Source organism: Podarcis melisellensis, assembly GCF_964234715.1.
Source record: "Podarcis melisellensis genome assembly, chromosome: 12".
In the NCBI taxonomy this organism is placed as follows: Eukaryota; Metazoa; Chordata; class Lepidosauria; order Squamata; family Lacertidae; genus Podarcis; species Podarcis melisellensis.
Window position 1 is genome coordinate 7783103 of NC_138544.1, and position 12573 is coordinate 7795675.

General features: G+C 44.8%; 1 protein-coding gene across 5 annotated transcripts in view; it reads left to right on the top strand.

Annotated features, from left to right (window-relative positions):
• The window catches only part of PDE1C (phosphodiesterase 1C), a 271452-nt gene that overhangs the window by 232174 nt on the left and 26705 nt on the right, over positions 1-12573 (top strand). For all 5 annotated transcript variants that reach the window (XR_014173167.1, XR_014173168.1, XR_014173169.1 and 2 more), the window contains 4 exons: positions 2385-2466; positions 7982-8102; positions 9691-9866; positions 11710-12009. Coding sequence is in view for 2 of the 5 variants with exons in the window: in XM_081931097.1 (XP_081787223.1) it covers positions 2385-2466; positions 7982-8102; positions 9691-9866; positions 11710-12009 (679 nt within the window). In the remaining 3 variants the exon portion in view is untranslated. The remainder of the gene's footprint in view (positions 1-2384; positions 2467-7981; positions 8103-9690; positions 9867-11709; positions 12010-12573) is intronic.

The window sequence follows — 12573 nt, forward strand, 5'->3', positions numbered from 1 at the left end:
ACTCTTGAGAGTCCCATGGACTGCAAGAAGATCAAACCTATCCATCCTTCAGGAAATCAGCCCTGAGTGCTCACTGGAAGGACAGATCCTGAAGCTGAGGCTCCAGTACTTTGGCCACCTCATGAGAAGAGAAGACTCCCTGGAAAAGACCCTGATGTTGGGACAGATGGAGGGAACAAGGAGAAGGGGACGACAGAGGGCGAGATGGTTGGACAGTGTTCTTGAAGCTACAAACATGAGTCTGACCGAACTGTGGGAGGCAGTGGAAGACAGAAGTGTCTGGCGTGCTCTGGTCCATGGGGTCACGAAGAGTCGGACATGACTAAATGACTAAACAACAACAACCACTTAATATTTACATATAATAATAATAATAATAAAAAAATTATTTATACCCCGCCCTCCCCAGCCAAGGCCGGGCTCAGGGCGGCTATGTAAGACATATGTAGAGTAGCATCTTCTTACTGCCTTTGTTGACATCGCAATTGCATGAAATATTGCTGTGGGGGCAGGGGCACCAACTATAGGGGAATCTGGGCCTGAGCACCCATGAAAAATTGTTGTGGGTGCTGTGCACCCACACTGCAGGGCCCTCAATGCAACTTCTGAAATCTCACAAGGCCTTGGAGAGCATCTCTGAAGCCTCACCACCAGAAGTCAGGTTCTATGGTCTCAAGGCCTTGTGAAACCTCAAAACCTGACTGTGGAGCACGTGTGACCTCCCCAAGTTCGCTCCCCTGTGCGGGGGGATGTCTACTGTCCTTTAGAAAGATGTGGAGGGAAGAGTTTCTCTCCATCCTTTCGCAGCGGAATTCAGCACAGGCATCTGTGTGCTTAAGACTCTCCTCCCTGAAAGAGAGGGGAGTGGTTGTGGGTGGGAGCCTGAGCACTGCCCAGCAGGGGGCGTTGCCCCTGCCTCCAGCTCACCTGGCTGGCGCTCACGCCCCCCGGTAGCCACCCAACCAGGTGCCGTGGAGGGGGCATGTTCAGCAGCCTTTTGTTGCAGAGCCAGCCTCTCCCTGGCCTCATTCCTCGTCGTCGTCGTCCCATCGTTAAGGTATTGGCGGCGAGCCTTTGGCTCGGGTGGCGGTTAGGCATTGGAATAAAGTGTTGTGGTGTGTCGAAGAGCTAGGTGTGGCCATCGCCTATGCCTTCAATTTTTAGGGGTATTCCGTTAAAGGAATCTGGCGGTCGTGTATTCTGTCCAATGCCTGTGTGGCAGGGGGCCATGACACGACCCTCGGTGACAGCAGGGGTGAGCCTATAGTTGGATTAGCATCAACAGGCTCCACCTACGGGTGAATAAACCCACTTGTTTCGATCCAATGCCTAAGCCAATACCTTTTCATTGCTGTAATCAATAAAGTTGTGGCCGTTTCTAGCCCCTTAACCTTATATCACGTGTCCTTGTGTCTTCATTTCACTTTGCGGGGGTCGGGTCCTCGAACCACAACATTGGATGATCAGTAAATGCAACAATGAAAATCCTAATAACATAGTGGATCCTATGCCCTGTTCAGATGTGGCAACAGGGCATGATTTATTGCTGTAAGCTGGTGTGAGCCAGCATGAGCTGTGGGATCACATTCTTCCCCTCCCCTTGAAGGGAGGAGATTTAAAGCTTTTGTTCCTGGCTTGTTCTACATCACAGTTTCCCATTTTGTTTTACTCCCAAGCTTGTCCTGAAGGCATAAATCTCCTCCCTGCATGTGCAAAGGGGAGAGTATATAGCTCCATCACTCATACTAGTTTGTCCTAATAGAAGCATTCTATTGTTGTTATGTCTGAACCAGGCCAGAGTGTGTTCATTTCTTCACAGAAAGTCCTGTTGCAGTTAAATATCCTTTAGAACATTCCAGTAGTTCATAAAAGGCCAGAGTATTCTCATTGTACCGTTGATTAGTCATGTTTCATGTGTAATATTGTGATGGAGTATTTCTGTGGACCAAGGCAAGAGTGTCTACACCCCTCCCACAAGTCAGTTGGCAATTTTGCCTCTCTCCCTCCACATCCTCAGGCTTTATGGCAATCTGTTTTGGAAACACAAGACTGTTTCTAAAGCACCATTCGATAGGACATTGGAATAAGGAGAGAGGGAGAAATCTGCTGCCCCTTATTTTTTTAAAAAGAGCCAAAGTCTCACTGAATATATCTCTGCTTCTAGGCTGCAATCTACATGAGCAGATGAAATGATAGGCAGTCTTGCAGACAACATGTACCTCTCTTTTTGCATCCAGTGTCAATATATTGGCTAAGATCACAGTGCGCCAGGAGTTTTTTCTGTGCAAGTCCCATGCAAATGGCTGCAAAGTGAGCATGACTTATGCCCTTTACGTTTCTGGTTTGTACTAATCTTCTTTTTGTTCTTTCTCTTTCTTCTTCAGGGTGACAAAGAAGCAGAGCTAGGGCTTCCTTTTTCCCCTTTGTGCGACCGTAAATCCACCATGGTTCCTCAGTCTCAAGTAGGTAAGTACATCCAGAAAGACTACATTTCCCAAGAGAGGAGGAAGGAAAAGTGGCCACAAAGACACTGCAAAAGGGAAAGTAAGAAGGGAGAAAAGGGGAATTGCCTAAAGCACAGTACAGTGGTATCTTGGTTCTCAAACTTAATCCGTTTCAGAAGTCCGTTCCAAAACCAAAGCGTTCCAAAACCAAGGCGCACTTTCCCATAGAAAGTAATGCAAAATGAATTAATCCATTCCTGAGTTTTAAAAACAACCCCTAAAACAGCAATTTAACATGAATTTTACTATCCAACGAGACCATTGATCCATAAAATGAAAGCAATAAACAATGTACTGGACTATAAAATAAACAAGACAGTATTGTACATGATAAAAATTAAAATTCATTTTTTTCCTTACCTGCACTGATGATAGTCATTGTTAGGATGGGGGGCTTTTTATCCAGTTACACAATCAGTCAGTAGCTGAACTGGGTTCCACACAGTCCCCAAAGCAAATGAACCTAAAAATCCTCAGAAAACAAAATGCAAAATAAATAGCAAAAACAAAAGCGCCAAACGTAATCCGTTCTGGAAGTCTGCTTAACTTCCGAAATGTTCGAAAACCAAGGCGCAGCTTCTGATTGGCTCAGGTGCCCCAGAAACAATAACCTTATCGGACGTTGGGCTTTTGAAAAGCATTCGAAAACCGGAACATTTACTTCCGGATTTTCGCATTTGAGAACCAAGGAGTTTGAGTAGCAAGGTGTTTGAGAAACAAGGTACCACTGTATGTATGTTCTTGCTTGGGTGACGCATCCAAGGAATTTTGATGGAAGCCAGGTCATATTTCAGATCTGGCTATAGTTCAGTTCAGTAGAATTTTTGTGCTTTGCATCAATAAAGACCCAGTTATATCCCTGGAACCTGTGGCTAAAAGGGTCTCATGTCCTGAGACAGCAGGTAATATGCAGAATTGGCTGCAACGACTTGTCACAAGACCGTGAAGGAGAGAACTTTACCCCTTGGTCTTCTTCTCTTGGCAGCATTTGACCTTTAGTAAAAAGGCTCGTATCCATTGCCCAAATCAATGGAGAATTAATGGCAAATTATGCCATTAGCAAAGGCAATCATGGCAAACGAAGCAAACACTCAGTCAGTACTAAAGGCTGATTTATACAGTCCTGTGCTGCTTCGCATTTTATTTAATTTGCGGAAGTTTACCGCATCTCACCGGCATTAATAATCACGTTCTCTTTGTAAATCTCATGCTCTAACATTTTAAAATATTCATTTCTCAGTCTGCTGCTCACTGGGCAATTGTCTAATGACTTTATATAGCGGCTGTGATTGAATCAAGAACTATCATATCCACCTCCCTGCCCATTTCCTATCCACCAATGCAAGTTTCCCACCTCAAAGCTGAAGTCAGAAGTGAATGTTGTTGTTGTTTAGTCATTTAGTCGTGTCCGACTCTTCGTGACCCCATGGACCAGAGCACACCAGGCACTCCTGTCTTCCACTGCCTCCTGCAGTTTGGTCAAACTCAGGCTGGTAGCTTCGAGAACACTGTCCAACCATATCATCCTCTGTCGTCCCCTTCTCCTTGTGCCCTCCATCTTTCCCAACATCAGGGTCTTCTCCAGGGAGTCTTCTCTTCTCATGAGGTGGCCAAAGTATTGGAGCCTCAGCTTCAGGACCTGTCCTTCCAGTGAGCACTCAGGGCTGATTTCCTTAAGAATGGATAGGTCTGATCTTCTTGCAGTCCATGGGACTCTCAAGAGTCTCCTCCAGCACCATAATTCAAAAGCATCAATTCTTCGGCGATCAGCCTTCTTTGTGGTCCAGCTTTCACTTCCATACATCACTACAGGGAAAACCATAGCTTTTACTATACGGACCTTTGTTGGCAAGGTGATGTCTCTGCTTTTTAAGATGCTGTCTATGGAAGAATGTTATTGTTCACCTTATGTCACTGATAGAAATTTTCTGATGAAGCGTAGTTGCTGTTATTTTTCTTACAAGACATACCGTACAATCAAACATTTGGGGCTGAGTTACCCTCTGCTTCGAGACAAATGCTTTCACAGGTGAAATGAAGCAATTTAACTGTCAAGGCCTGTTTTTAAAGACCAGCTTATTTTCTAAGGACGGTATTTCGCCACGAGTCCAGCGCCAATATCTGAAAATCCAGTCTGCTCTTTCGTCAGCCAGGCCAAATTGCTGCAGAACACCAAGCCAAGAATTTTCGGTTGCTCAACAGGAAGCTTAAAAGATGCAAACGCTTTTTCTTCTCTCGGGGGCTGTGGGAGGCTTGTTTGATTGGAGACTTTGCTCCTTGTTGTCATCAGTGCCTTTTTTCACTGATCAGTGTAGTGACATCCTTTCATTTTTGCCCTTTGCTTGGCAAGGAGAAAGCCCACACTTTCTGAACGTGCTGGGCAAACACTGATGATCACATGGAGTTTATGCCACGCTGAGAAATCTGAACCTGCTGTGAATTAACTAACTGGTCCCTGGATTCTTTTTAAAATGTTGATCAGGAACAAAGGGCTATCTTAGGTGATTCCCAAACCACACTACTAACCACCTACGGTGTTTCATGTGCTCTCAGCTTTCACGTTTCTGGTTGGCGGTGACAGCAGTGGCCTCTCCCTCCTCCTCTTCCTCCTGTTCATGCACTAGACACAGCTGTTCTCAACCTGTGGGTCCCCAGATGTTGTTGGACTACAACTCCCATCATCTCTGAGTTCTGGCCTTGCTAGCTAGGGGTGATGGGAGTTGTAGTTCAACAACATCTAGGGACCCATAGATTGAGAAAGGCTGCACTAGAGTGTCTTTGCTCCCACTCAGGGATGAAGAGATGGGAGCCTCGCTGCTTCCATTTTGAGGAATGCAGATACAGTTGAGCCACTGATGGAATTTCCCAACAGGTGGGTCACTGCTGCGTAGCTTGGAGAGAGAGGGGGTAAGGGAGAGAAGGCAGGGAGGTTGGCGCAGTGCAAATTCGCCAGCAGGAGCACTGGATTTGCTCCGCCAGTGCATTTGCTCCGCACCAACCTACTTGCTAACTGTGCCCTACCCCTTTCCCTCTCAGTAAGTGATAGGCCCAGGAAGCTCTCAGTGGCTCCTCCCCACCTAGTGAACTGTTTCAGTTGGAAGGTAAGATGCTGAGACAGGGAAAAGATTGCACACAAGAGCTCTTGTAGAGGAGGCAGACAGGCCATTTGTGGATCACTTATTACACTTTTGCAGGCTGTCACTGCGTTGGTATGTATCCCCCCACCAAAGGAGCCAACTCCTAGGAGCTGAGGGGTCTTCGTCCCCTTCCAATAAAATATTTTAGGGGGCTGGGCCCCCCCAAGGTTGATGGGCATTGCCATTCAGATGGTGTGTGTGCACTGCTTCATGTGATCGATTTTGTGGGGCAGGGTTTACCTACCCCCCCAATAATTTAGTCAAGTTGGCACCTCTGCCCCCCAACCCTCCAATCCCTCTTCACTACCCTTCCCCCACTTGAACCCAGGACATTTCCTCCATCAGCTTGGTTTCACCTTTTAAAAATGCAATAGTGTGAGACAGCCTCTCCTCCTCAAGGAGGGGAGGAGTTGTGAGCGATAGGCTGGAGGCTTGGGGGTGGGGTTTAGCCGCTCAAACGTGGCCACGGCAGCGTTTCCCAGCCATTGTGCTGCTGATTCTCGTCGGATCACCCACCCTTCCTCCCATAGTTCATTGCTTGGTTCTTGACATTGCTATGGACCTGTGGTTGGTCGCCTTGGTTGGCCAAGGGGTCTGGTAGGAATTTTTATCCAACTGGCAAATTGGCATCGGCCGCTTGGTTTTTCACCTACCTCATAGCAAATCATCACAACTTTTGGGTATTGGCGGTTAGGCATTGGAATATGGTTGTGTGTTGTAGGGCAGGGTGAGGCCATCACCTTACCCCTCCATTTTATGGGTATTCCGGTAAAGGAATCCGGCGGTTGTGGATCCTGTCCAACGCTCTTGCTGGTAGCTGGGGCTATGGCACGACCCCCAGTGACATCAGGGGGAGCTTTTAGTTGTATTTGCATCAACAGGCTCCTCCCACTAGTGGTTAACCCTTGATAGACTCACCCCTCCTTGAAGGGGGGGAGTCACACTGTTGTTTTATCCAATGCCTAAGCCAATACCTCTCACATGCTGTAATCAATAAGGTTGTGGCCTTTTTTAGCCCATTTACCTAATATACCGTGTCCGTGTGTCTTTCTTATCCTCAAGCGGGTGGCGGGTCCTTGAATCACAACTGGATGTTGGACTAAATGGGCCTTTGGGCTGATCCAACAGGGCTTCCCTTACGTTTCCATTTTACATGTCAGCACCGGATTTAGACGCACAGGGTGCCCAGCCGAAGGGTGTGCGCAAAATTGAGAAGATCCGTTTGGAGGCACCAAATTTTGGCCTCACATAGGGCTCCATATTATGAAAGATTGCCATCCCTGCACACTTTTAGGTGTACATTTTTAAAGTATGATTGTATACATAAAAAATATAATGTGTGGAACAGACCTTAATGTCTGCTGGATGATGAGTACTTCTGCAGAACATCCTCTGAGGTTGTTTGTCGACTGGGAGAAAGGAAGGAGGCAGAATGGGACTGCTAGTGTAGGCGTTATACCACAGATGATACATGGAAGATGATTTAGGAACCACTGCTCAGTCTAAATGGTTGTTCTGATTACTTTCATTTCCTGATATAAAAGCTAAGATATAATGACTCCTAGCTGATGGAAAGTGGGTTCCGTGTCCCATGCAAAGTAAATTAAATAAGTGGATTATGGGAAATTGTAATTACATTTGACATTAGCGGTCGTATTTTTTAACAAGGATGGTGTTTCTTTAAACATTTCTGTAACATAGCACCCAATTTGTTTAATTTGCTCTGCAAATGGTGAATAATATATAAACAGCGGTTTCCAATTTTCCTGCTCTGAAATATGCACCCTATACCACAAGATACTTACTTTTGATAATAAGCCTTCCTTAGTAGCCAATTTATGTTATTATATTATTCATCCAAAACGACCTAATAGCTGAACATCAGGTTTGATTTACAGAAAATACATGAAATTACCTCTGATAACTCTTGCTGGTAAGTCAAATGCAAAGTTTAGATGAACAGAGTGCAAGGGAAGCTTCCGTGCCACTTTTCCTTGCACACTTCACGACCACGAAGCATTCCTAGCTTTGCTATTAGAGCATTTCCATAAATTTCATCCTCCAAGCTGGGTCAGACTCATCAGCAGATGTACTTGGAATTTGACTCAGATTCCCACAAAGCCCACACAAAACAATCTCAGTCCCATCTGCCGTGTGTCAAACTGCAGCAAATTATTTTCACAGTTTTAAAGAATAATCTTACAATTTGATGTTAATGCCTGTGCGAGGATTCACACCATGAGCTTTTGACGCATTTCCTGCAGGTATTTCTTTATGAATATTGACAAACACATTGATGCCAGTGTAGCTGATCCTCTTGCCTTTGTGCGTCTTTTCCAGGTTTTATTGATTTCATTGTGGAGCCCACTTTCACTGTGCTGACTGACATGACAGAGAAGATTGTAACACCTCTCATTGAGGAAGCCTCCCACTCTGGCATGACAGGGTTTAGGCGTTCCAGGTCAGTATCTACGTTAATTTTCCATTGAGAACTCAGTTCCCAATTCTCTTGAACTTAATGGCTGGAATCTGGAGCCCCATTCAGGGCCACCCCAAGACGTCTGCCGCCTGAGGCAGAACAGAAAATGGTACCTCCTCCTGCCATCAAGTCAAGGCCAACGTTATTCTGGTACCTAAGGCAGAAAATCTCACCCTGCTATAGTCCTAAACATGCAGCAGCAACAAATTAAATTAAACTAACAACTTCATGATGCTGAAAAATGGTTGCCTGATACCGCAGCCTCACACTGTCCAATGGTAGAGCTGGCCCTGTTTCATGTGCACAGAAGCTTCTCAACTACAAGAAGGGAATGCAGAATGTTCATGCCATGTCCCAAAGTTTCTCTTCTTATGGAGCTTGGGAGAACCTTTTTATTTATAGTAAACATGGCTAATAATCTATATGTAATTAACTTAATGGCTAAAGAGGGAGGAATGTAGCTATGCTTGATGGACCATGAAATGTATTCAGTAATTGTCCTACTAGGCATTAAGACAAGATCATATAGCTTATGTCCCAATGGCTGGATGGGGAATATTTACTTTGTGAAGAGAACTTCATCAAAGTGGGGATGGGTAACATGTAAGGGATACATTAAGATCCCCTACCGTTCCAGATGTTGCATACAGTGGTCAACCTATGTTTTCTAAAGTGACCAGGCAACGTTCCAAATTGACACGTATAACAGGACCATTAGAGGACCATTAGATGAATAAAATTAACATGATAAAGGTTTCGGTCAGATAACGATAAACTCTTCTAGATAAAGTTCTACACAACCTTTAGATACTGCAAGTTTGCTACATGCAATAGTTGGACTTGCTGGATTTAGAAAATGGTTGATTTATATGTCCTTCCTGGTTCGTCAAGTGGCTTGGCAAATCCAGACTGCCATTGCTCATGTCAAAATGCTTTTCTGAGTTTTTCACTTTAGACATTCATCACCAATGAGGCCATTTGCCACGTCTGACCCATCCTGGCTCTTGCTTGGAAATTGGCCGGCATTGAAAAAAGACTCAGGACCAAGGCAAAATTGCGACTCCAAAGGATTTAGTTTCCCATCCCTACCTACTGATCGGCAAGCCCTAGGCCAGTGTGGTGTAGTGGTTAAGAGCGATAGACTCGTAATCTGGGGAACCGGGTTCGCTTCCCCGCTCCTCCACATGCAGCTGCTGGGTGACCTTGGGCTAGTCACACTTCTCTGAACTCTCTCAGCCCCACTCACCTCACAGAGTGTTTGTTGTGGGGGAGGAAGGGAAAGGAGAATGTTAACCGCTTTGAGACTCCTTCGGGTAGTGATAAAGCAGGATATCAAATCCAAACTCTTCCTCTTCCTCTTCCTCTTCCTCTTCCTCTTCCTCTGTGGTTTAGACCACAGCACCACCCGCGTCCCTCAGCAAGAGGGTGGATAGGAAAGCTTAATAGGAGAAAAAGGGTCAACTTAGTGGATGAAGAAAATGGACATTTTGCTCCTAAAGTCTCTTTAGCATCTATGCTCTTGGGTCTATCTGGATACGATATTAACGCCTTTTATCTTGTGCTCTCCCAGTCTGAATAGCATTAGCCCCTCAGAAGTTAAAAGATCAAGTGTCAAGAGTACTGGATCGGAAGGAAGTGCCTCTCTCAACTGCTCCATTCTCACTGTGGACTTCAAAGGTTTCAAAAGCACCTGGACTGAGGTGGTGCAACAAAACCGGGAGAAGTGGAAAGCCCAAGCAACCAAAGGTAAGAACAAGTGAGCTCATTGCCTAGAACTTTCAAAATACTCAGGATTTTGATGGTGTCTGTGTGTGTGTATGGAGAAAGCTTCTATGTTGCAAAGGACCTTAAGAGTTCAGTGAATACTCATTGTAAAGATGTGATTATGCAGCTGACAGAGCCTGTCAGAACAAAAATGTAGCCAGCTGTTTCCAGAAACTGCAGAGAGTGGATGCCTGTCATATCTCTACATCAGTGTTTCCCAAACTTGGGTCTCCAGCTGTTTTTGGACTACAATTCCCTTCCTCCCTGACCACTGGTCTTGCTAGCTAGGGATGATGGGAGTTGTAGTCCAAAAACAGCTGGAGACCCAAGTTTGGGAAACATTGCTCTGCAGGAATGCTTTCCCACAGAACAGAGGCAGTCACACTAAATGCCCAGCTTCAAGTTACTGTGGAGTAGTGTAGGAATGAAAATCACGGGAGACGAGTAGTAGGTTTCATGTGAGAGGCATCTGTCCGGGGAAGCCCTGGGAACTCTCTTTTATTGATTATTACAAACATTGCCACAGGTGTGCTTGTGGCTGATTGGTTGATACAAACACAAAGAAACTTAATGCTGATTGGTTAACATACATACAAGGCGGGAATTACATGTAAGAGGTGGGAATTACATATGAACATTAATCACCGATAGATTAAAGGCTGAGAAACGAGGTTGGAACCAGACAGGCATGAAACCTCCTAATTAAATTATAACTAAAGATTGATATAGCATGACTAAAACAATTACTAATGATTGATCATAACATGAAAGAATATAACAATCGAGTTCCGTAGATGTGGTCAGCTATGCATTGAGCACAGGTCATCATGAACTTAAAATGAACTGAGCGATGAGGGAATGTCTTGGTGTTTGGAACAGGTTCGTATAGTGTGTGCAGAAGCAGAGAAAAGATTATGAGTGAGACTTCCCAGAATGCCAGAGAAAAGAAGCAAGACTTCCCATAATGCCACAGTTATGTGCAGGAACAGAATTTCCCTTCAACATTGCTCTGCAGGAATGCTTTCCCATAGAACAGAGGCAGTCACACTAAATGCCCAGCTCCAAGTTACTGTGGAGTAGGCTTCTGAGATCTTTGGAACTTGCAGGAGATACTCTCCCCCACACTGTAGTGTTCTACTGGGTATGACGTGTGTGACACTGTGGTCTAAACCACTAAGCCTTCTCTGATACCAATATGAGGGATTCTATGCAATGCAGATAGAGATAATTGATAAGAATAATCATCTGTTGTGACCTTAACGGAAGCGTACAATAGACGAGCCTTCTTGTGTTTTGGCTCATTTTCCCCCTTTTTCTCCTTTTTTCTTTTCTTTTCTTTTCTTCCATCTCCTTTTTTCCTTTTCTTTCCCATAATGGCTTATGTTCTATGTCATGTATTTTGATATTTTTTATAGTTTTTTAGCCTTTTCCATTGTTAATATGAAGGATTTTTTTGTAATTTTGGTTGTTTATATTTATTTGTATTTGTTTAAAGCAAAATTAAAATTAAAAATTAAAAAGAAAAAGAAACCCATCTTTGTTCTGATTTGGCGGTCAAGAGCGGGTTTTCCCAGGGGGGAGTGGCAGGGCAAGTGGAAGTGTGAAGGGGGCCTAACGTCCTGTGATTCTACAAACATGCTTAGGATTGTGGTCTTAGTCACCTGGTGAGACGGGCAGGACCTGTGAGCATATTGCTGAACTCCAACCTCCATCATTCCTGATCATGGGCCATGTAGGCTGCAGAGAGAAGAGTTGCCCTTCTGACTGATGCTTTCTCTCCCCCTCCTGCCATTCACTGTTGTCCTTGCTTTTGCCGAGGATGCAGAAGAGAAAGCCAAGAAAGAGGCCGAGGAGAGTGCTCAGCAGGGAACGGATGACAAGAAAACGGAAGAGAGCGACGGGAAAAAGCCAGCTGAGGAAACCACTGCCCCCAAGTCAGACAGTAGTAAAGAAGGCAATTCGGGAGAAAGGAAGAGCATGGAAGCCGGCAAGACTAATGTGAATGGGACTCGCCAAACGGCTGGTAGCAAACATGAAGCTTCTCAAGGGAAAAATGCAACTCAGGTGGAAAAGGAGTCGGAGTCCAAGGCGACGGCAGGAGAACAAAAGCGGCTTGTACAGAACGGTAAGTCCTTGTGCAGAAGCAAATGTACTTTTCATTTGTATGCTGCTTTGAACAACTCCTTTGTGGAGAGGAAAAGTGGGATAGAAGTGTTTTAAATAATAATCAAATAATGCAATGCTGAGCTGATATCTTTGAGAGATTTGGAGTAGGCGACAGGTGGGCAGATGAGGTTCTTATAGCCATGCCACCCCAGTCTTGCTTTCTAATATGCACTCAAATGATATCCTAGAATGAGTGAATGAAAAATAAGTGTCTGTGTGAGAGAGGTATCTCTCTCTCTCTCACACACACACACAGAGATACATAATGGACATGCACACACACACAGAGGTTAGAGCTGTCTTTTTCTGTTCAATTTGTTGCTGTTGTCATTGCAAAAGATAATGGCTCTCAGTATAAATGAATTAATGAGACAATCAAATGAGACGTCTCATTCAGCTGGATATTGCACTTAAGTGCACTTTTGCGGCCGCTGCTGGCTCATTTCTGCTGTGTCATTCCCTGGGACACTAGTTTAGTGGCCTGTACAGTTTTAGAAAGGAACTTTAATGTAATGATACACAA